Genomic DNA, 26216 nt, shown 5'->3' on the forward strand with positions numbered 1-26216 from the left:
ACAGGATGACTGGGTACTAGTGCCTGCATACTTGCCTTTTCCTGTATGTTAAGTGGAATAGTGTCATCAGCAAAGCGTTAAAATAATTGAATTTCAAATACCCTGCTGTGTTTAGATTCAGGCAATGCGCTGGGGTGTGAGAGTGGTAGAGTCAAATACTGTAAGAAGCAACAGAAACAGATTTTGGGTATTTGGATGGAAAATTAGTGGCATACACATTGATCTTATTGGTGATACTGACTCATTTTGTCCAAAAACGTTTCTGAATCCAGAACTGAAAAATGGTTTTGGCATCAGTACGTGCTGACTTGAACCCAAATTCATACCAGGTATTTCCAAACTTCAGTATTTTAATAAATAGCCAAACTAAAAAAAAACCCCAACCAACCTGACCAAAAACCCAAAAAGCCCCTGACCACTCTAATAGCCCTTTCCTCACACCCAACAACACTCCACACGACACAGAGCACACAGCAAAACTATTTAATATATACTATATTAAACAGATGATTAACTACTTTGCTAATTTAGGAACAGATTACCTAAAACCTTGCAGAATTTCTTCTTATCTTACTCAAAACTTGAAAGCCCAGTATTGTCCTCATGCTAACATGTGTATAATACTCTACATATCAAAATACCCTGCTACATTCCTCTCCAGATCAATATGTTTGTCCAAAATAGATGTTTTTGTTTATAAACCATTGTCTCTAATGTTAATATTGTATCTGTTTTATCCATACAGCAATAATTATATTTAATGCAAAATACAGCTACTCTGCACACAGTAATTTAAACCCTTTAAAAAATGCTTGCCCCTCCACTTTTCAAAGGCTCATATACATAAAATAATTTAGTTACAAATCTTGGGGAAGGTCTTTACCCTTCAGGCTTCACACAAAACATCACTCACCTCCAGGTTCTTCCACATGGCAAGCATGCGAACAATCCAACAAAAAGTTAAATTATTTATCTACCTGAATTGTACTCAGAACAATTATAATTTTTCCTTTTCCGTCCGTGCCCTACACTGCAAATTCACACCCAAAACCAAAATTTCAATAATATTTCAATTTTAAGCATCAGCACCTCAAGTAAATTTTGAGAACTATTTATGTTCCATTTAGAAATAGTCAAGAAACACAATTTTCCATTTTACTTCTAATTATATTTTCTTAATATTTTTGCAGTTTTTGAGAGGGCAGTGGCTGAGATAAGGAACAGACAAGTGCTGTGCACATTACGCCCACATAGTAGGTATGATATCAAATAGAACAACATAGGATGGAAACAAACCATGTATAAAATGAATATATTTAAAAATTGTTAGTATTATCATCCAGGTAGAAATACTCTTCCACATTGGTCAAAATAGTAAAAATACTTACATTTCAAAATAATTTACGTAATCAATGTTCTTCCAGATTTTAGAGCAACAAAACTGTTGTTAACTTGCATCAGCCTCTGCTAGGCTAAAACCTCAAAGTAAAATAATAAAATGTTCACCCTTTTGTTTTTCCAGTGCAGAGTATGTTCATAAATACTCTGGTCACATGTCCATTAGCTAAGTCTCCAAGTTGAGAAGCACAACCTGTCCTCTCAGAGTACATAGCAATGAATTCTACTACCACATATGACAGCACTTTCATCGCGTACAGCATAAAATAGTAGAACTCATTAGTCAAAAACTGGACTAGCTCAACAGTCCAGTATTGTAGTGTTCCACACTCTGAATTGCATCAGTGAGATGGATGTAGAAATGTTTCCTTGACCACTAATAGAGCTGCTTTGGTAAAAGCCACAGCATAAACAGAATAATATAGTAGTATTGTGTTTTTGTTGGCGTCACTTATTGTGCTTGTGAACACTGGAATAAGTGATACCAGTAAAAGTGAAGTGTTGCCATGATAAATGGTGTCCATGCAAGGAATACTTTGGGACTTCTCTACCACTTCCTCTGGAACAGGAGCAAAGAGAAGCAAATCTGAAATTAACTCCAGCAATAGCCTACAAGCAATACAAAGAGATCTGTTGAAATAATGACTTAATTCTTCAAATCTGAGCAATGAAATAAAGGAGTGGTAGGAAATGGAAAATTTGAGAATACCCAGTGGCTCTCCATGGAGGTCATGGGGATGAATGTAGCCTAAAAGTGTTGAGAGCCATCAAATACTAACTAATGCAAAGCTAAGCCTCCAAGAACCTGTGGTATTTGCCCGTCAACACTACTAACAGAAAACAGGTTTGAAATTCTCTTTTGATTTTCTTTGTCAGCTACAAGAGATTTTACTTTGTTTTGGTTTTATTCTCAGCTTAAACAAAGCTTTTAATGAGTATGCAGAAGATTTCAGAAATTTGGCTGGTAGAGTAACCTCACAAATTTTAAGATAAACTGACTCTGTAAACAAGACCTCAATTTATTTTTCAGATACACTTTTCCTACCTCTCTGTCAGCAGGGGACTGCTGAATCCACAAAGGAATACCTTACACCACTCTAATAACTTTCAGTATACCACCAGTGGGCTTCTGAAGTTTTCCATATTTTTAAGAAGAGAAAAGTACCCATATTTCATGGCTCTGAAGGTATGTAAACTGGAAAAGAACAAAGGTCACAAAACCTGGTAAAATCCATTAGTCAGCAGATGCCAGGTGCACATCTTGACTATTAACAAAAAGCATGCATTTCTGCTGAATATTTTTTTAGATTCATACTAGCTAATGTTTTTTCTGATGCTAATCCAAGATCTTCAACATCAGGTATTTGTTAGAAGTTAAGATATTAAGTTTATATCTTGGATTCTAAAAGACAGCAGCTCCCCCCCATGCCATACATATCCAAGAACTATACCTTCTTCTGTAATTTTGAGTCTTTGTTCTTCATCGGGAGGTTTGGGTGGGGGCCATACAGACGGAATTCTCCTTGGAAAGCTTCCTTCAATGTAATCTGATGAATGTGTGGGTTGGCTAACTGCAGCCCAAGTATAAAGCTGGTCTTGCTGTGGTTATTAAAAAAAAAAAATTGAGAAGTTCATATAGAAGGACAAGCTCAAAATATCAAAGCCTTTGTTTCCAACACAAATAGTTCAACATCCACCCCTATAACAAGGCAGACTTGTTTTTATGCTCTTCACCTCCTGACAAAGGCTTAACATAAATCTATATTAAAAGAATTTTATGTTTCAGTTTTGGAATTACCTCTATTAACAATAGAAAAATCTAATCTTTTAGTTATCTACAGCACAATGAGATGCTAGAATACGGTTCAACACTTTTTGAGCATGAGGAACTCTGCCACTTCTTTTATTAGAGAGATAACAGGTTCTGTCCATCATGACTGTACTTCTTTACAGACAGCTAGTTTATAGGTTAGACAAAAATATTTCAGCTGACACTCTATGTGATCTTTTTACACCAAATGCACAAGCAAGGAAAAGAAGCAGGATTATTTCAGTATAAATTAAACTGAGATATTTATTCATTGCAACCCTGTCTTTGTCATTTACATTTCCATATTCATAGAAAGGCAGCTAAAAAGGTGGGTTTGCTTTTAGAATAAAATAAAATAAAAACCCAGCTAAAAGTATTCTCAATCCTCTGGGCTCAAATCAGATTATATCCTTCGTACTCAATAGCTTTGAGTGTGATTCACTTATTAAAAGTAGGAGATATCCAGACTGCCTGATAAAATCTAGGGCAAACTTATGCTTTAAGCCAACAGAAAGGTTTTAGCCGACCACAATTGAAGTAGTTATTCTTGTGATTCCCAGTATGCATCAACATGCACACCTTGCAATTAAACCTTTATAAACCTGTTATCTCTATAGAGATCAATCACAGCAACTGCATGAGTATCCTAGTAAGTGATCTGAAAATATGCAAATATTGTAGTACAAAACTGGAAAATAAAAAATCAAGTCACAGGATGAAAATACAGTAATATCTTCTTACAAAGATCATGTTCATTGCACTTCATTCACATTATTGCCTGAGTAAAAAATTGGTAATATATATTTGTCTGTGGCATATTTCATTTTTAGATTAAAACCTTTTTTTAATTTTTTTAATTTTACACAGATACTAAACATTGAAGAAAGAGACATGCAGGGTGAAGAACAAAATAATTTAACACTTTTTTTGGGGTAATCGCTATTCCATGTGACTAAGCATCTACTTGTCTAAAAATAAGTTGTGGTAAGAATGATATTCTATTGAGAGCAACTTACTTAGAACAGTAAAATGCTCATTATAAAGTAAAAAGTTTTGGTTTACAGAGGGTGCCTCAAACAGTCAGCGTCAAAAGGAAGATCATTAGATCTTTCCAGCATGAAAAACATGGCAAAAATCCAGCCACATACACAGACCTCAGAGAAGGGTAAAAATAAATGGATAAAAAGCTTAACACAAAAATCATATCAGGTTCTTTACATAGCCCTGAACTCTATGTTCCTTGAAAAGCCTGTCCTTTTCCCATTACTGTGCTACTGCATTTGAACATCCAAACAGACTTGATTAATGCAGTTCTTTCAGTAACTTAGTACTTTCCCTTTGTCCAATTCCAGCTTTTTAGAGGATATGTATTTTCGGGTTTCTGCCTAATTTACAGTACTGTACATACTGTGTAAAGAAAAAGAAAAGTTGCTGGATTTTGCTATTTGTCTTGTTTCTGCACCATCCAAATCTCAAAAACACAGAGGAAAATAAGATTTAAAAAGTCATTGAGACAAAACAGAACAAATTTTTTTTGCCCACTCTACTGCCTTACACACTCCAAGGAATATAGGGAAGAACAAGCTCTGCAGAGGGTTAGCTGGGTAAGCACAGTCGATTTTCAACAGGATTGCATGTAGGGTTATAGGGCAATAAAACAGAAGATAACAGACTGTAGATAATATTGACATAGCATGAATGAGGAAGACAAACTGTTAAACTGTTCCTGGACATGATATTTAACCATGCAAGTTCTTGAAAGATATAGTACAATCATTTAACAACAATTTTTTGAAGTATGATTAGTCTACATGAATTAAGATGTATTAAAAAACCATGGTATGTCTCAGAATTATTGTACAGATGGGATACATTATGAGGGTAATAAAATATGAAGTACCTATGTTCTTGCTGATAGAATTTACAGCATACAACCTATGAACAGTTATAAATTAAGACATCACACAACTCCATAACCAACTCCTAACCCAGCATGGGAGATTTGTTTGTGAATATAAAAGATATTACTTTTTGGTTTGTGTTGTTTTCTGTTTTGTGATTCCTTTCATTCACTATTCAGCATAGAGAAGGATGATGGAATAGACTCATCATGTAACAGAAATTTACAGAGGTAAATGTAGACTTGCAAAAATGCCTTGAAGGGACTTGCACTACAATCAAAATGTATCTGCATTCAACATATAAACAAGGTATTTAACAACAGCTACATTCAGATTACTTGCAAGCTTATAAACATAATGTAAAATATGAAAAAACCTCATGACAGAAAGCTAGTCTGAAAGTCTGAACTTCAAGTTGATAGTCCATAAACTACATTTAAAATAGGAAAAGATTAACCCTGTCTCCACTTTCATACCCTTCGAAAGGGATGAATCATTTGAATGTCCTAATACCTACTCACTCAAGATACTATCCAAAAATCTAATCCTTTTTACATTTTGTTTTTAGCTCCTTGTCAGTTAATATACTAACCCATCTCATTTCTCGTTTTCCAAATCTAATAATACCATAAATATGCATGATTATTAGAACATTTTGAGGAAAGACATATGCAGCCAATTCTATGATGTTGAAGTACTATTCAAGCAAAAGAAACAAAATAATCCAAATAAAAAAATCCAGATTTGCTTTTATCATTAATAATTTAATACAAGCATCCACAAACCTAGATTTCCATATCCAACTTTTTCTCCTTTAATTTTTTCATTTCAGAGGCAATTTTTACTAGATATCATTGTAAGTACAGCCAGTGAGTGCTCTTACCGTGATCAAGCTTTGAATACCTCTGGAATTTCCACTTCGTCTTGCTCAGACTCCACTATATAGCCTTTAAAGCACTTATTTTGGGGGAAAAAAAAAATCCTTGTAATGAATGAACCCAGTCTTATTTATTTGGACTCATTTCTGGGGGGGACATTGAAAGCTTAAAGCTCTCTGAGTCCAGTGCACTAAACACGATGTCAAGAAGAGTTCTCATTTCCATACAACCTTACACAGCACTTTCCACTGGTTCTTAAAACTGCAGAGCATTCGCACATGGGCGAGGCAAACTGCCTGCAGGATCTGATGGTACCTAATCAATAGACATTTTACCACTTAGAGATGCTAGCGTTGAGAATAGAGTCACAGAGAGTCAGGTCTGTAGTTTAACTCACTCTCTTCCTAGCCAGCTCTCAGTAGGCACAAAGAATGGCTTTTTGTAAAAAATTTTCATTCTCGGGTACCACAGTGTTACATTTCAGGTACATAATATATTAAATATTAATGATGTTCCTTCACTGTTGGAGCTAAAGATATGCTTTCCTGCTAATGTTTAAAGATGGAAACCAATGCTATAAGCTACTCAAAGTAAGGGCCTTTAGTAAATGACGTATAGAAAGAGGCTGCTGGATGAAGAACCAGGGCCATGAGTTAGACCTGCGGCCAATATCAGAAGGCATACTGGTGGACCTTGAGCTTTCAGGAAAGGGGTCACATATTTTTCACACAGAGAGACCAGGTTTGTTCCCCAGACCACATACTGATTTAGAGATTATTCCTACAGTGGGGGATAGACTATAATGTGCAACCTTGAACCTATGCTTTTGGCAGCTGTATTGCTCCTGGAGACATGCAGGTAATACGACCTTCTGTTCAACACCACTTCAGCTTTTAATCAACTGTTTATCTGCTTCCAGTTCAAAGGAGAAAGACAGCCATTGTGAAAAACGCTTAAAAGAGGTACAAGAGATGGAGTTGAAACTGCAGTAAGTGCATACATATCTATCCAAACTGGTTGCAAAAGCATGAATTAGCAATGTGAAAATCAAGGGGGAAAAAATCTGACCAGAAGTATTTTGACAATTCTCAAGAAAATAAAAAAAAAAGCGCAGTCAGATCATGCATGGTGAGATGGGAAAGGTGGGACAGTACAGAAGCACACTGCTATCAGGAGTAGCTTCTGCTCTTCAGCTCTGCACAGCAGTAGATGGGCAAAGCACATTAGCAGTACCTCTAAACTTTCTTACACTAGAGTGAATTGGTACTAACTTCCCTCATGGCTCCTGTGTTAAGCCATGATGGAATCAGGCCGTATCTTGCAGGGCATGTGTTTTCAAATAGTAAACTTGAACGATTTTTCACTAGAACTCCAAACGTTCAAAGTTATCCTGAAGAGGAGAGGACAGAAGAGTTGGCATGTTCACAGACAGGTATGAATGGGCCAGGAGTAAACAGAGTGGTTCCTACTTGTCAAATAGGTCAGGATGTGGACAGCCTTCCAATGGGAAGAGCTAGAGGAGTGGGGAGAGGAAAAAGTATAACTGCATTTAAGATGAAACTAGATAAACTCATACAGGAATTACATTTTATGGTACTTGAGATAAGCAGGGGCCAGACTCAGAAGGTGTTTTCTGGGCTAAGAGCTCCAAAGAGCTTGTTCCACCTTTGTATATAATTGCTTGTCATTTTGACTGTTTCAAGTGCATGGAAGGAATTTTTTTTTTTCCATTCAGGAAGTTTAATCATTCTAATATACTAAGTATACAACCTCTAAAATTAAAGAAAGCCAATTGCATGTTCCCACTACATATAAAGAGTTAAATGGACAAGCACGGTTTTATTTTGAGAAATTAGAGCTGGACTACCTCAAAATGCTCTTATCAGCAGGAGACTGCTTTATTTTAAGCAGCTTTTAAAATAAAGAAATCAATATTATCAAGAATGGGGAAAGCGGTTTACTTTTTGAGGAGACGTTCAGTAACAAAGCTCTGTCTGACCACTGACAGAACCAAAGCAGTGATTAAACACAGCTCTCAGCTTTTACTACCTTTGGCTGTACTAGTGAACACAGATACCTTCCAAGGCTGAAAAACAGCAAGTCAGTCACAACACTGTAATATATGGCTGAAGTAGCACTTTATGCTCATAAACTAAATTTGATGCATGAGCATTTTACTTGAGTGATTTTTTTCTTTTCAGAAAACTGATGTGCCGCAATTCATTTAAAAACACTTCAAGTGTCAAAAAACATGAAACATTTATTTCCCATGAAATTATTCAACCTCCTCAACAAAACAGAACAAACTTGCTTGATCCCATCAAACTCTGCTCAGGATTCAACATATATCCTGGGGATTTGAGAGACCAACAGAGCCAATAGACGTGTAGTTAGGGACCTCATGGGGAAAGGAAATCAGGAAACGAAATTTCAGATTTCCACATCTATTCCCACTCAGTTCCAGAGTTATTGTCTTGGTCTTCCCTATTCCTCAATAACTTCTACATTTAATATAGCTGAATAGGTTGAACTGATGAACTTTTCTTGAAAGATGGAACAGTGGCTAGGCTTTTATGAAACAGAAGAACCTCAAGATCTAGCCTCTTAACACATCCAACTTGAACTCCCACTTGGAAGACCACATCCCAAGACCACGAGGTTATCAGCTGTTACTAGGACACACCGTCAGGTGGTCTATTCTCATTCACTCTCTGCAGAAATTCTAAACTGAGGCAAGAAGCTTCTCCATCAGGACTTGTTTTCACTTATACTGACACAGTTCTGCAGAAAGTTTGGATTCTGACAAATTTGAATTTTCCAAAGAAATCTGTTTCATTAGAAAATTACTTTCACCTTTATTCTATTTGAAAAGGTGATTTACTACTGTAAAAACTTCCTCTTGAAAACACAGAGACATGCAATATACACAAATTTAGCTCTCACTGTATTCTCAGTTCCAAGCTAGAAAAAAAAATATTGTGTTATGACTGTCATTCTTAAGAAAGTGAACTAATGTAGAGAAAGTCATAAAATATAAAGATCTCTTGAGGTGACAGGGTGACCACCACCTTCACCCTATGCAAAATGATTTTGAAAATTTTAAACAGGTGGTGTAAAATTAACATCCAGTATGTGCCTCTTGAAGCAGTTCTTCAGAATAACAAGCAGGTAAGCAAGCTTCTCTGCGAAAAGAAGCATGAAAACCTAGCAACATCCTACATATAAAATACCTCAGTTGAAAGTGTATACAGCAGCATCACCACAAGTAACTGGAAAGCAGAAAGAAAAATAAAAAAGAAAAAGAGAAGGCTAGAAGACTGCTGGGCCAGATGTAACAACTATAAAATAAATATTCAATTAAAATTTAAAAAAGGAAGCAGGGAAACAGCATAACAGGAATACTTCATCCCAGTGATCATCCAACTGTTTCCATTTTACTACTCTCAGGAATATTCAGAGTTGCTCACCACAAAAGACAAAGTGTCACAAAGTGTGATTGGGCAATGGAAAAGGAAGAGGAGACATGAGGGCTTTGATTTAGCCAAACTCAACTGCCATGGTAATCTACATGACAAACAAAGATTAAGAAAGCAGATTAATGATATGTTTTCTCTGCTCTATTCCACAATTTTCACTTGTTAACTTTTAAAGTCTTATTTGCTACTGACCCCCAATATACTGCTGTGACAAATTTCATAAGATGGGACTACATTCAGTCTTACACATTTTATTCCTGAACATTGAAATTATGATTGAAGAAATGCTGCATTGTTGCCAGCTTTGCGCTGCAGTTTGGAAGAGAAGTTCTCCTAGTTGAAGTCAATTCTTGGGAAAGTTGCTCTTTGGAAACCGATCACTGGTATTTTGGCTCTCTGACTTCTGAGAAAGGAGTCTGCAATCTGTTTAACTACTAAATTTTCAGACTAGTGTGAACAGTGCAAATACGTTAAAATTAAGTAAAGTCTTCATGTCACTAAGTCTTCTTCCAGCTGACCTGCAAAATCCCACCATCTGCTACTACTCAGCAGAAAGAAAGCAGTGTTTTTATTTCCTTAAAAAGCATTTGCATCACCAGAGGTGGCCAGGAGATAATAGGATAACAGGCATTTTTATAGCATTTGCCATTTATGCTGTCTAGCTCTCCCATTCCTTGTGGAGGCTATATTTCAGAAATGGATGACAACCTAGCCAGGCATCACAACTGCGAATCCTATAAGGGTCAGTCCCTATCCCAAACTGTCAAACATGCCTATGTATAAAATCACACCATAACACAGTAAAGAAAGACACCTTCTAGAAGATGTCCATTTAGCTCTTTCATTATAGAATATGCTGAAAAAGTTTATAAATCAAGAAGGCATTAACAGCAGTACTCAACACAGTAACAGCATTCAATAAAAGCACTGAAAAAGATGTAGAGAGAGCTAACCCAATCAAAATGACATGAGAACTAAAGAAAGGTGAAAGCTTAGTATGCATTTCAGACACATGCGGAAGAAGATATTGCTGGTTAGTGCCACATGAAAAAAGTAGTTGTTGGACCCTCCAGTGCGCAATAGAGATTAAGATCCCCAAACAAGGAGTATGGTATGGATGCAAAGATACGCTCAATTTTTTTCTCAAAAACACTTATAAAATGATAATAGAAAGCCTCTATCACAAAATCATTTCAGTTTTCACTGAGAATTAAAGTGTTTTAAACCTAATTTTCAGAAACAACACACGAAACTACTTGGAAAGTTTGTCAGAAAAAAAAGCAGAAATCTGGTATGAAAGGTAAAAAAATGTCCATAGCTTAAGACTGCGCAGTGTGAACTGGAAAATCTGGAATGGGAAGTCGTAATTAGTGACTAGACATCCACAACATGTAGAAATTGCAACTACTACTACATAAAGTGCAAACACCAAGTACAGTCAATATTTCTTAATAGCACAGTGAAGCTAAACAAAGTTGCCTTGCATTGATAGGAAAATGCCAGCTTATTTTACTGGTGCAAGAACAGTTTAAATTCTAAAGGAAACATGTATAATTTATACACGTTATTGATGGCTTTCCAAAGATAGCCATCTTCTAGCTTCTGTAATATATCCTAGAGGAGCTAAGCAGGAGATGATATCTCTACTTGTTGAAAATTGTGGTCCTCCAACAGGTGGCTGCAAAACTTTCCTGTGGTTACATGCTTACCAAAGATGCACTGTTTGGCCAGCTCAGCCTTGTGTTTGTTTTACTCTAATATAATGAGATAACATGCTAAAAAGTTTAGGACTACACCTGCACTACAGAAACACAATTATTTAGTAACATGATACAGTCATTTGAAACTGACAGAATTTTTCACAAAGTATGAATTTCTTACATATCATTCAGTCAGAGGATATTTTATTTTAATTTGAAACTTTAGAAGCCCTCTTGAACAAGTAATAACTGTTAAAAAGGGAAACACTACAAAGGCAAGCAGGCAATAGTTATTCAAAAGCCAAGCAATTTTTCAGAGAACGTTCTTTGAATAGGTTTTTGTTAATCTATCCTATAAGTTGTTAATTTACTTTTTTTTACTTTTTTTTTTTAAATTTATTTTTAAAAACTCTTTTTTTCACTTATAAAATACTAGCAGAAGAATGACAGGCTGTAAAGATAGCCTGACAAGTAAGAAGACATGACATCCATGAGGCAATAATTAGCAGCCTCTCCAGGACGCAGGGAACTAGCAAAAAGGGCATCATATTTCTAGACAGCAAATCTGCCATTGTACATTTACTTACTTTTAGAGATACTCTTTACATTATAAGAAAAGTAGGTAGGAAGACCTGTAGTGAAAGCTTCCACTGCTTCTCAATAGCAAACTTCTTAAAAATCCCAACCCTGTCTACTATTACTTTTAAAGCTTTTTTCTACTTCTATTTTTTTAGACTAATCTTTTATTCTGGGCATTTGCCACAATCTGTTTCAAAAGAAATAATTGATGAAATGGGCCAAGATAGAACATAAAAGTTTTCTTATAAGTTCTTAAAACAGTTTTAAAGTTTCTATCCTTTGGGCTATGATTTGAAATTTGAAATTGACAGAAAGATCAGAGATACTTCAGGAGCATGCTATTTCTAATCATCATTTAAATCTATCCAAAATCTGACCATGTTATAAGCCTCTGAAAACTGGACACCATCCTCAGCATAAAGGTGATGATAGCTGCTAGTTCACTGAAGATTTATACTTTCATTGGGTATTTGTTGGTTTTTCTTGTTTGCCATGTACTAACACAAGAGTAAGCATCACGTCCACAAAGCGTAACCTATACCAGAAATACAAATGCTAAGAATTTAAACTGGCTTCCAGGAGCCATTATAAAAGAAACTAAGCGCTATGAAAGTTGTCTTTACTCTTAATGCATTGCCTAACTGCAGTCAGTGTGGGAAAGAAAGAGCTAGCATCCAGTGAGAAAAGTAAAAGACGTTGTGTACAATTATTTAACAGGGTGAGGCAGGGGCCCACACTGAAGGCTGGAATATCTTGGGAGAAAGGAAAAAAATATATCTCTTGTGTTACTGAGAAAACAGACACAAGACTTGGATACATAGTTGTAAGACAGGGGGAACTAGAGGTGACCACCAGGCATGAGTAATAAAGAAGATAAGAATATAATCAGAGTGTGCAACTGCAAATATTTCAGGACAGCAGAGAGTTCAGCATTAGCCATCTTAAATTAAATTCACTGGAGGACATCCAGAATAGGAGATCAGAGTGAGAGAATAGGACTTTTAAATAATCTGTTTATATTAATCTCAAGCCATGAGCAATAGATCATAGAGTGAACAAAATTTACTGGATTATTTTCATAAACTGTAACCTAACATCTTCAAAAAACAAAGCCTGCAGGGGAATCATGGATTTTATTCAACCTAAAAAAATAGTGAGTTAAAACTCAAATACATGTGATCAGTCAAAAAAGGAGGAGAAAAGGAGGGATTCAAGGAAGGATTTCAGTGGAAAAAAGGTTGGCAATTCTGCAAAACATGCAAAAGGAGTGATCTAAGAGACTTTATAAGAACCAGACAAAAATCAAAACAACCAAATGAGTAACAGTATGGAACAAGCAAGCAGCAGAGCTGGATGTAGCAGGGAGGAAGGACAACGAGGTGGCAGACAAACCTGGCTGGGACCAGGACAGGGGCACAGAGTCACAGGAGCTTTGTTGATGGCAGTTTCAGCTGAGTGAAAAGGACACCAGTCAAACTGGAGGCAATCCAGAATGGAACTGGAGGCTCATCTGATGAACTCAGAGATGAAGGAAGAATATGGGACTGGCTGTGCTCCCAATTTTGGGATAAGGTCGAAGATGATGTATCTCCTAATTCTAGATGGGTGAAATTTAAGTATTACTTAAGGCTAGTCTAATTCCTTTGTCTTTAAATCAATGGTTAGATCAACATTAAAATCCTGTTCAAATAGAAAAAAAAAGAAAACCTAAATAAGAAGAAAGCAAAGTAGAGACATGGAGAGAGATGCAAGAGGGGACACGAATCACAGATCTTACATGTCCTTTTTAAAGTAATATACAGAAGCACCATAAGTTTTTTCACACTAATTGTTAATTATTTCATTTCCTTACATAACTATTAGCATTTATTTTCTGTAAGCTATCTTATTTACTCACTCTAAGAAGTAAAATCAGCTAGGAGAAGCACAATTTTGAAGTTCTCAGCCACTATAGTTTATACTGCAAGTTCTAAACTTTTCCACCCTTGTAGGGCATGTAATGAATAAACGGGTAGGTGTTCCTGTACTGTGGTCACCAAGGCTGAAGCAGAAACATATTCCCAAACTCAATAGCAGCAGCTCTCACCCTTGTGCCATGTGAAATTCAGTTGTTGAGATCCTAGTGTTCAAGACAGATGTACACTCCTTTGAAGTAGGATGCACTACTAGTTGCATACACATACACAGAGCTTTACACCACTTCTGACGTTCTTTTACAGGAGCATGATCTATTTAGGGGACTTATACAGAAAAATAGTAGCAGAGAATTTGTGGCTTACTGACAGTCCAATTCAAATTATGATCACTGCTAAGCCAGCAACATCTTAAATTGCTGACTTTGACACACTGTTCACATGGCACTAGGCTAGGTTACTGTTTCTTTTCAGAAAGTCCATCCTATTGAGTATGGTCAATGAATGATAATTAGTATAATTCTCATACTCAGACAAAGTATGGTATACCAGTTAACAAAAGAGCCTCTTCTGCTTCTTTCCAAACTTATCAAATTAAAAGTGAGGAGAAACTTTTTTAAAAAGAATATTGTATTTGATACTCTAAAGAAGAAGAGATTAGCTGAATATCTGGTAAAACCAGGAGAACTGAAAACATTGCCAGACTGTTTTAAACAACCTGAAAAACAAGAAATGTGTCTTTTCCAGTAACTATGAGTACATTTAACCATAAACACTTTCAGATGGTGTGTGATTTTAAATTGCCTGAATAACCTCAGTTTTATAGTCACACTCCATTTTTCAATTAATTTCAAAAACCAGTTTGAATATGTTTTAAACATTCTTTTTTAAAAAAAAAAATAAAGGTTGAATATTGTTAGAGGGACCATGAAATGAATTTCTAGATAAGCTGGGTTATCTAGGAAAGCTCTTTTTTTTTTAAGAATTCATTGGACAAATTTATTCTACCCATTTTCCCTTCACCAGTTGTGTTAAACAATTCTTCAGGAAAGATGAGAAAGATTTAAAGAGTTAAAAAGACTCACATTCTCATATCTATGCCAATCATTTTTTGAGTATTTCTAATCAAGCTTCAGCTTAATGTGTAGAATAGGGATGATCTTCACTATACCAGTAAAGTATTAAGTAGGTTAGTTAATATTTGTACATTGTTTTGAAGTTAATTACTGAAGAGGAAAACCCTGATTATCTTCAGTAATATAAACCAGTACAAAGAAGTGTCAAAGATAAAATTTAATGGCAACGATCATAAAAAAAAGTTTGCTCTAAAACTTCATGGATTGTACAGTATCATACAATAGAAAGACAGACTAATGTTGAATTCATTATCCAAGAGGAAGGAAAAGCATGTTAGGCAATGTCTACACCACAGTTTTGTAACGGTATGCAAACACCACCAATAACAGCACTCTGGCCAGATAGCCCAAAAGCACAGATAACACTGTAGCTGGAATGCCAGCAAATTTACACTGACACCTGCACTATTTTGTATCAAAAGTCTTTTCAGGTGGATAAAATAATCTAGCATAGATATCCTGTTTGGGTTCTGGAAAGTTTTGTGACATGCTGTTTTCTGTTGTTCCTTTAATTTACATTTTTGGTGAAGCAGCTATTGGATTGAAGTGTTGGTAGTCCTATAGAGCACTTTGATTCAAAGAAAAAGACTTAATGAAAACAACAGATAAAGAACAGTATAGCAGACTAAGATATGAGTTAAAAAGTTAAGAAATCAAATTATAGGAGAACCTTTTAAAACTTATGCTTACTTGGATACAAAATTGTACACACCTGAGCTCAGAAAAATAGCTAGTCACTCTCATAAAGGCAATTTTCTTTAAAAGGACTAACAGAACTCTCACAGGACTGATAAGCCATTGATAAATAGTGCCCCGCTTGGCAAAACATACAAAAGATAACTTTTTCAGTACTTACATCAAACGTGGGTGTGCTTTGCTGGGCACTCTGATTACATGGTTCTCTGAAGCAGTCGGTGAATGGAAGCAAAAGACCCATTGCAATAATGCGAGAACATAGTTTTTCTGCTTCTTCTTGTGGTGCATTTTCCTGCTGGCTGAAGAGCTTTTCCAGCAGAGTTCGTCCTGCCAAGGTGATGACACAGATCAATAAGAATTTGTAGCTATCTATGGGACACAAAGATTAAGGCATTACCATGTGTATTGAAAGTCTCAACTATTAGAAATAAATATATGAAATAAAAAAGAATTCTTGAGAAAAGCAGTTGATAAGAAGTCTTTAATATAAAATATTTCTATATAGTTAATTTGAACTGATCTGTAGCCGGATTAATTAAGATACTCAAGAAAATACACGTTGTGTTGGCTGCACTGCCGAGTGAGAACAAAATCCATGAGATGCTATGCATCAATTTCCTATTTATTTATATAATTGTCCTGATGGGAAAAACAAGATATTATGAAGAAATGAAGTAACTTTTTCCAAGGGTGTCACACAAAGTTATTATAGAATCAAGTCTCCCAACTCTTGGAATAAGCCTTTGTTTTTTGAGTCATAAAATGCTCACAATCTTTAAGAAATTGTGCTCTATTTCTTTAGAGAAACTCTCAATAAAAGAATAACAATAAAAATACCCTGATAACTATTCTGTTTAAAATTGTATTTAATACAGCTGCAGTGCCACAAGCAGCAATTCAGAGAAGTAAAACTTTTGAAGACTGAGAAAAGAGACTTACTCCTATTCCAGGGCCAGATTTCATGATCAAAGTGTTTTCTTTGTTATCTCACCAGAGCATGAAAGGAGGGCATATGTTATAAAGCATATTACAGGAGGCAATGCTGGAGTTTTGAAAGATCTTTGTGCTGTGTGCAGTTAGCCAGAAAAAGACTACAGAAAATAGTTATACACGCAGGCTGTAGTAAAATCTACATTGCAAGAATATTAAATTGCTTGATTAAGCTCTAAAATGTCAAAAGATGCCAAAGTTCAGATTTACAGGATATAAATAAAGATATGAAATAGATCTACTGGAAGAAAAAAGGCAGATGGAGTAATAAAGTTAATTTCATGTTTTAGTATGAACTAGATGTGAATGCAATTTGTACCTAAATCAGTTTCTATAGTCTGTTTTTTCCACCCACTCACTGGAAGCCAAAGGTATTTTCCAGAAAAAATATACTGCATTAAAAAAAAATTTTAGTGTCATTTAAAGCAGTAATAATAATAACAATAATAATAGTACTAACGATAATACTACTGTTTTTTACATGCAAATGCAAGATTTCTGTTTGAATGTTGATTTTATTCAAAATGTAAAATTTCCCAGGCTTTTTGAATATACTAAAAAGATTTTTTTTTTAAAAACATCTGGATGCAATTTAAAAAGGATATTATAAGTGACATTTAGCCTAAAGTTTCTGTATTATTTTAACTTCATATGGCAATACAGTCTAAAATAAACAATATGTTAAGATGTTAAAGGTTATTTCTAAGATTTTTGTCTCCACATCTAAAGATCTGATAATTCTGAATTATTAGTCCAAGTTTCCTAGCCTTTTCTTAGACACAATACAGTACATTCAAGGGGATAATCCAGGGGATAAACTTGTAAGATACACAAGTTTTGTTATGTTTGCTGATTAGTTTGCCTCTGTTCCTTGGTTTCACCACCTATAAGGTCACGATAACATAATTGCTTATTCAACATATCCCTCTATTTAGCCAAAGATACAGTTCAGTTGTTAAATCTTCAAAGTCATTAATTAATTGAAGATAGGCTTTCTTATGGACTCTGATTTTTAACAACAATTTACCCACAGTTGCAGCAATGTACAGCAATCCCCTATATGAAGAAAGGCAACAGTACAAAACCATAGAAATGAAGGCCAAATAGGGAGCTATCTGCCAACAGATGTTTTTGTGATTTGTTTTAGCGATTTTTCTTTGGGGTACTAGTTGCCAATGCTTAGCGGTGTTGTAAAAGACTACTAAAAAAAAACCCCTAGCTACTAGCCTCTTACTGTAATAAATGGATTCTCCTAGCTATAGATACTGAGGTTAAGCTATATAAGCAAGTTTAAGAAAAAAGAAGATTACAAGACTGGCATCACACTGACACAAGAGCACCAATAGGTAGCATTTCTGCAAGCATTTCTGGAGCAAAGCACATCATATTACCATAGTATCACCTTATATTGAGTAAAGTTCAACAACATGGAAGGCTGTCTAGTTAAACGAGAGACTGCAAGTAATGAGGATGAGTGGGGAAGTCAATGCTTTACATCTACCTAAAATGCACAGAAGAAAAAATAATACTAAGAAAATACACCAGAGAAAAAGCATTCTGCATACACACAAATAAATAGGACTATGCAAGAAAACAACACATTTCTTCATACTATATTAAATATTCAAATGTCATCCATGACTTTTGAATGTCAGACTTGATTTTTTTTTTTGCCTGATATTTCAACATATAAATAATCCTGTCATGTTTAAAGAGTCTTCTCCTGAATATCCAGAAGCAGTAGAAAAATTATTTAATGTTATTAGCTAGTACTTTTTAACCTGAAAGAATCAATCATTTAGCTCAAACTAACTGTAGTTAAATTAAGCTGTCCTTTGCATCAAATATAAGTTGAGTCAAAAAAATAAAGGTTCTCAACACAAAGGTAATAATGTTCAGATAAAGCTGTGCTCTAACACAGCTTGTGTGTTCTTTAAAACTGCTATGGAGACCTGAGGACGGACACAGAAATTTGAATTACAGAAATACATTTTGCCAGTTCAGTTAACATATTTTACCAAATGCAAGCTGAAAAAAGTTCTATTGTCAATCCACACAGAAATAGCTTCACTGCAAACAGCTGTGAAAAAAATCTCTGTATCAAAAATAAATGGGTTATATGTTTAAAGCACCTACTGGGCAATATGTTTAGAACCGACTGTTAAGCCACTGAATCACAGAATCACAGAATCACTATGGTTGGAAAAGACCTGTAAGATCATCAAGTCCAACCTGAGGAAAAAAAAAAAAACAAAAAACAAACACACCCACCACACAACAACAACAAGCCACAACCCACCCAACACCACACAGCACCATGCCCATCAAGCTACATCCCACGATGCCACATCCACACGCTCCTTGAATACCTCCAGGGAGGGTGACTCTACCACCTCCCTGGGCAGCCTATTCCAATGTCTGACAACCCATTCAGTGAAGAAGTTTTTCCTAATATCTAGCCTGAACCTCCCCTGGCGCAACTTGAGGCCATTTCCTCTAGTCCTGTCACTAGTCACTTGGGAGAAGAGACCAACACCCACCTCTCTGCAACCCCCTTTCAGGTAGTTGTAGAGAGTGATAAGGTCTCCCCTCAGCCTCCTCTTCTCCAGGCTAAACAACCCCAGCTCCCTCAGCCACTCCTCATAAGACTTGTGCTCCAGACCCCTCACCAGCTTCGTCGCCCTTCTCTGGACACACTCCAGCACCTCAATGTCTTTCTTGTAGTGAGGGGCCCAAAACTGAACACAGTATTCAAGGTGCGGCCTCACCAGCGCCGAGTACAGAGGCATGATCACCTCCCTGCTCCTGCTGGCCACACCATTTCTGATACAAGCCAGGATGCCGTTGGCCTTCTTGGCCACCTGGGCACACTGCTGGCTCATCTTCAGCCGGCTGTCGATCAACACCTCCAGGTCCTTTTCTGCAGGGGAGCTTTCCAGCCACTCATCCCCAAGCCTGTAGCGTTGCCTGGGGTTGTTGTGGCCAAAGTGTAGAACCCGGCACTTGGCCTTATTGAACTTCATCCGGTTGGCCTCAGCCCATCGATCCAGCCTGTCCAGATCCCTCTGCAGAGCCTTCCTACCCTCAAGCAGATCAACACTCCCTCCCAACTTGGTGTCGTCTGCAAACTTGCTGAGGGAGCACTCTATCCCCTCATCCAGATCATCAATAAAGATATTAAACAAGACCAGTCCCAAAACTGAGCCCTGGGGGACTCCGCTTGTGACCGGCTGCCAGCTGGATTTCACCCCATTCACTACAACTCTCTGGGCTCGGCCATCCAGCCAGTTTTTTACCCAGCAAAGAGTGTACCTGTCTAAACCACGGGCCGCCAGCTTCTCTAGGAGAATACTGTGGGGAACAGTGTCAAAGGCTTTGCTGAAGTCCAGGTAGACAACATCAACAGCCTTCCCCTCATCCACTAGGCGGGTCACCTGGTCATAGAAGGAGATCAGGTCGGTCAAGCAGGACCTGCCTTTCATGAACCCGTGCTGGCTGGGCCTGATCCCTTGGTTATCCTGCACGTGTCCCGTGAGCGCCCTCAAGATGAGCCTCTCCATAACCTTCCCCGGCACCGAGGTCAGGCTGACAGGCCTGTAGTTCCCCGGATCCTCCTTCCGACCCTTCTTGTAGATGGGCGTCACGTTGGCAAGCCTCCAGTCATCCGGGACCTCCCCCGTTGACCAGGACTGTTGATAAATGATGGAGAGCGGCTTGGCAAGCTCCTCCGCCAGCTCCCTCAGCACCCTTGGGTGGATGCCATCAGGCCCCATAGACTTATGAGTGTCCAGGTGGCATAGCAGGTCGTTAACTGCTTCCTCCTGGATCATGGGGAGCCTATTTTGCTCTCCATCCCTGTCATCCAGCTCAGGGAGACGGATACCCTGAGGATAAAGTTTTACACCTGAGCAGCTAGGGTTTATCATCAAACTGAATGGTCATTACAAGAGTCAGAATCACCCACCCCTCAAATATAAAAACTAGCCAAAGTTATAAAAAGGGCAATATGTATTTTCCTTAAAGGGGAGTGAGGAGGTAAACCCTACCAAAAGAAAGTGTGTCAATACTTGAGAATGTCACTAATTTCCTGAAGGCACCACCATGCCGTGCTGCACCACCCACGGATGGAGTCCCTGCGGCACTGCAGTTCCAAAGAGGGCTAAAGTTATTTTACATGGGAGAACAACATTTGAAAGCCACTGCTTACTAAGTAGTTCTTCCCTTGTTAATGGCATCTGGTATTTCTTTCACTTACTTTCAGGTAAAAGCCAGTTGTCACCACAGCAGAAGCATTCCAGCTCTAAAGTCCTCTGTGGGCTGGGGAGGCTGGTACCAAATCCACCCCCGCCTCGCTGCCCTCTGACCCTACCTGCACTGATGTCAAAGCAAGGGACATTTGTTCCTCTCATCAGGAATAACATTTATGATTTTGATTCAGGGCAAGATGAAGGTTATATTTTTGTTTAGGTATAGCAAAATACCTCTTTAACACTGGACTCTACAGGCTTTTAACTGCTTTTTGTTCGGAAATGGTTTGCCAGTAAGCCATTTATCTGCACTACACATGCTTGGAATTAATTAAGATTACTTTGTATCTATATGCGTGAAATTGACTGTACAATATTAATCCCTGAATCTATTCCTTAAACAGCAAAACCAAAATCACAGCCATATTTAATGCATAGGCTAAATTCCAGTCAACTTCAACTGCAAGGTTCTGAGCTACAATTTTTCACCTTTGGTTTATAAATAAGGTACAGCAAGAACAGCCTTTTTCCTCAGACATTAGTCACCTCACATTCATAACTTACATGAGGCAATACCTGAATGTGTTCTCAATAGGTGAAGATGGTTGCAAGTAACCTGAAATAATTAAATGATTAATGATTTCATAATTATTAAATGCTCAGCTGATTTCTCTTACAGAGATTTAAATGCAATGGTAAAGCAATTTCTCTAGGTTGCATTTACATGCTATGAAAATAGTAAAGAACAAAGATCGCTCAGCTCTCTTTTTTTCCTAAAAGATTAAAAAGTTCCCTTTTTAATATTCTAAACAAATTTTCTTCCCAGAAATCTCATGTTATGAAGTTTCTGGAGCTTATTCTTACCTTTCCCATAAGTATTAGTTTGGTGGGGCATGGGAGGCGTATCAAGTTTTGAATTGGAGAAGAGCTGAAGTTAAGTTTCAGCCTTAGATCAAATCAGTATTCTGAGGATCTTGCCAAAACCCTCCAGCAAATAAGATAACTATAAACTCATAAATTATTTTTAGGAGCTTAAAATTACTTATTAAATCCCAGTAAGGGATAAAAAGTATTTTATTTTTTATTTTCTTACAAAGGATTACACAATTAATTAACTAAAAGAATAGGAACATGAAATTAAGTTTGGAAGTATCGGGTACTCTGGCCTTCTATGGATATTTTGTAATACTTTTGCTGCCATACCTCAGATAGGTCTTCTGGCTCGGCTTCCAAATTCCATGTTCTCCACCTCCATGTCATCTGCCACTTCCTCCCATTCTCGTTAAGATGAAGCACTATGATCTTATGGTCTCCTGTATGACATTATAGGTCTTCATCCTATCACTATGACCAAGACTTCAGTAACATTGTTCATCAAAAACACCTCTGGCAACAATTGTAGAACATGTAAACTATTCACTGCAGAATTAAAATTCACAAGTCCCAGTATGGTTTCCATTCATACTGTCTCCCTTGTTGAAAAATGCAGATAATTGTATTCTTGAATGATATTTTTCAACCTTAGATTTACTGCAACCATCTTTACTCAAATGCAAGGTGAAGGGAGAAAGGAAGCCTCACTGACAGTCATTCTACAAACATTATTTCATATAATAATGAACTATTGTAAAATATTAACTATTATATATAATATACATATAATAATTTAATATAATAATCCCACCCAGCACTGGCCTGACACAGCCACAGATTCTCCCTTGGAATGAAGAGGTGTCTGTGTGTATGTATTACACCTCCTTCCATATGGCAGTAACTGCTACAGACCTTGGCTGTCTGTACTGATAATCTGAACCACCTTGTCTGTCATAACCTGGACTATGAGTCACTTTTGATGGGAGAGGTTGCCTATTTTAGAAGGAAGCACGTTTGGCCTTTCTATTACAGTCACCTTATATTCCAGGGTGACCTTTTTTCTCCTCAAGCAGACACTAGAAATAAGGATCTACACCCTTCTGAAATGCAGGTTTGCGCCTTACACTTGATTGCCCATGGAATTACCGAATGTTGAAAGCACGTTCAGTGTTGTCCACAGAGAAATACAGGCAAATCCCAATTCAAGGAATTCACATTACAGCTCTTTTCCTGTCCAATCTGCTTAGAAGACCAACACTTCAAAGAGCAACAAGATGAGTAATAAAATCCTTAAGAACTACCAATACCATGAGCATGTTGTTGTTGGCTTTGGATTTGCTTAATTATTGAGGAGCGGGACAAATGGAAGACAGAAACAGGAGAAAACTACAGTAGTCACAGACATACTAAAAAGCCACACCTGCATGCACTGAGGCCCTGCACTACAGCAGAGCTGCAATAATGTTTCCCTGAGGATCATGCTGTTATAACCTCACGTTTGTCTTTAAATATGTGTCTCCCATCCTCCTTATGCTGCATTTGCAAAAGCCCTGGAGCACAGCTGTCAGTGAGCACAAGTTGAGACTAATGATCCAAATTAGTTATACTCCAAAAGCTCCCCCTTCTGTCAGTCTCCCACGATTATCTCTTCTAACAGCCAGACCACTACACCACACTTTCACCATTAGCACAGAAGCTGCATCAGCACATCTTAACCTATACAGACTGGAGACAGACTTTCAGTTTTAGTGTTTCCCAATGCAGAGTGAATGGCTTCAGTGCAATACCAGTCCTGAACACTCTACTCAGAGTCACGTCAAGGGTTAACAGTGTCTCTCATGCACATACTGCTTACATCTTCAAAAACTGAAATCAGCTTGCCCTCTTTTGCTCAGATTACTCTTTTTTTTCCTCCCCACTTCAGTGAGATCATAAATGCTCACACAGCAAAGAGATTTCATAAGCTTTGAAGCCAAATGTACTATAGGCAATGCTCTATTTTTGGAAGTTATGACAGGAAAAAAGGAAAGGAAGAAGAAATGGCAAAGGATGTATTTCAATTTAGAATATATTTTCTATTAGTCTTACAAAATATAAAAAGGCAATAGTAGTCTTATTATGGTTTTTCAATTCACAAAGGTTTACAATTGTGAACATAGTTATATAAATTAAAAAAAATAGAGCAGAAAATGAGGAAAAAGAAAAGCTGATTTCTACGGCATTCAAAAGTTAGGAAATACTATAATTCAATATCTGCTGCCGCATACATCCCCAAAACATTCCTTCCTCCCAATTTTTTCCTTGTCTCCTTTTCTACATGTACTACCATCAAGGTCACAGCTAAATCAGGCCTAAATCATCCGGCAAAGCACCTGAACCGTGTGCAACACCAAATGTTCCCCATAACGTCGGAAGAGGACAAATATGTCCAAGAGACAGAAATACTGCAAAGATGTCCATACATGCTTTCTTGTAGATGAGCTAGTAATTGCAACTACATGTCATTTCTTAAATACTTTACTGTACAAGTTTTATTCATTCATTGTATTTCCCCGAACTACGCAGCAAAAGCGTGCTGAACCATTTTCTAGGGGCAAATCAATCTCACTTAATTCTCACCTTTCTACTGTTTCATGTGCTTTCCTAGGTCTCAAATATACAAAGCACTGAGTGACTACTATTTCACATATAAAATTAATATTTCAAGGATCAAAAGTATTAAATTTCTTTAATATTTTCCTTTCATTTCATAATCTTTTCAAATTTAAAGTTTTTCAGCTAAGCTATTGCAGTCAGCCTAAATATAATATGCAACACGTGACTGCTGAGAAAGAAGAGGTTTGCAAAGGTGCACGTGGAACCTGGGAAATGAAACAGAACCGGAAATCGGTGCTCCAGCCATCTCTTCTTATCTTCAAATAACAAGCCCAAGTCCTGCATAAATGCATATTAAACATACATTTGCACTAGAAAAATAACAAATTAATTTAATCTCTTGCTTGCCTGAAGCCTGACCTGGGAGATTATGCCCAATATGCCATGATTAGAGGCTTCATTTATTGTTCTTTTTCACTGCAGAGTTTCTAATCCTCTGCTGATTTAGATCGGGAAACTGTTCCAGATCTATCATCCTGTGAGGTTGTTTTGGCTGTTTCTTTTTTTCTTTTTTTTTTTTTTTTTTTTTTTAAAAGGGATTGAATTTTCATTGACAGATACTTTCCTGAAACCACATGACAGTTTTCTCACAGCCTGGTTACATAAAACATGGAAAACCCACCAAGCAACAAGCCTGCACACATAACATGGTTTCACAACAACAAGAAAAAAAAATTGAATCCATCCACTATGAATAAACACAAAGTATGTCGTAAATCTAATTTCCAGGCAACATAAGCCTTAAAAATGACAAAACTTGTCAAGGTCTAGGGTTATGGTACAAATTTCTCTAATTCTGTCATAAAGATATTTCCTTTTGTTTTTATTATCAGTATAATAGCTAATATCTGCATTCACTGCTTGTATACATACCCATGTCTCTGAGGGGAAAAAACCCCAGAGGTTATATATTGATTTATTTATATCGTATATTATCATATTATATATAATATGTACTCTATTAATTTATTATTTATAGTTATATCTTACATTTTAGTATTTAGAATACTGCTAAAGTTAGGGATGTGTGGAAAAGCCCGAGAAGATTGTCCTTTCTTCTCTAATGTTGTCTCCAGATTTCCTGCTTCTGTTCACATGTATGGCATGAACTGAACCCACATACCACCTTAAGTTCGTAAGTCAAAAGCAGAAAGTCTGCCTAAACAAGGGAATTGGGAAAAAGACATACATCAACACTATGTCCCCCTGCACCCCCAGTTTTCTATGCCTACCTACATACAGTTCAATGTAATTTCAAAGTCAGAAATGTATTTATTAAATTCCAGTGAAGAATGTATTGATTGATGGATTAATTACATCAATAGACTCTTCAAACAACTGGAATAAAACTATCAATTATTAATTTCACATCTGTCAGTCCTGTATCTGATTATCACAGTAAACACCATGCTTTACTTTTGCCAAGCTGTCTGAATCTCTTGGCATCTCAGTCTCCCTCCCTTTATACTGTCCTGTCTTTAGCACCCTCTTGACTGTTAAAAATTTTCCATGAAAATTCTTGACTAGCTCTAACGTAGAACCACAATATATCAACCCCTGTGGAACTCAAGCAAGTAATTTTTTCTCCCTTACTTTAACCACACAATTATCACTAATCATTTAGACAGATTCCAGATTGTGCAAGGGAGCCTGAATAACCGTATCATTGAGATTTCAACTCACTCAGCTAAAACAAGCAGCCCATCACACAGTTACAGAAAGAGAATCACATAATGCTAACAGCCTCAAGTGTTCAAGACATCCTCAAAAAAGCCAGGGAACACACGTGTGTGTGCTCCCTTTTGGAAGCAAGGGCACAAGCTACAGCTGGACAGAGAACCCTGCTGCCACTCCTGGGGCCACCAAAGTGTGCACAGGGCAAAATTGGCACCTTGTACAAACACCAGTAAAATTCTTCCAGGAATGCCCTGATGGAAAAATATGGCAAAAATTTGAAAATAAGA

General features: G+C 37.0%; 1 protein-coding gene across 1 annotated transcript in view; it reads right to left on the minus strand.

Moving 5' to 3' along the window:
• FMN2 (formin 2) overlaps window positions 1-26216 on the minus strand; it is a 164368-nt gene that overhangs the window by 127834 nt on the left and 10318 nt on the right. The window contains exons 2-3 of the mRNA XM_059835781.1: window positions 15648-15814; window positions 2850-2997 (exon numbers count right to left, since the gene is read on the minus strand). Of these exons, the coding sequence (XP_059691764.1) occupies window positions 2850-2997; window positions 15648-15814 (315 nt within the window). The remainder of the gene's footprint in view (window positions 1-2849; window positions 2998-15647; window positions 15815-26216) is intronic.

The sequence above is a fragment of the Gavia stellata genome, chromosome 2 (genome assembly GCF_030936135.1).
Source record: "Gavia stellata isolate bGavSte3 chromosome 2, bGavSte3.hap2, whole genome shotgun sequence".
Taxonomy (NCBI): Eukaryota; Metazoa; Chordata; class Aves; order Gaviiformes; family Gaviidae; genus Gavia; species Gavia stellata.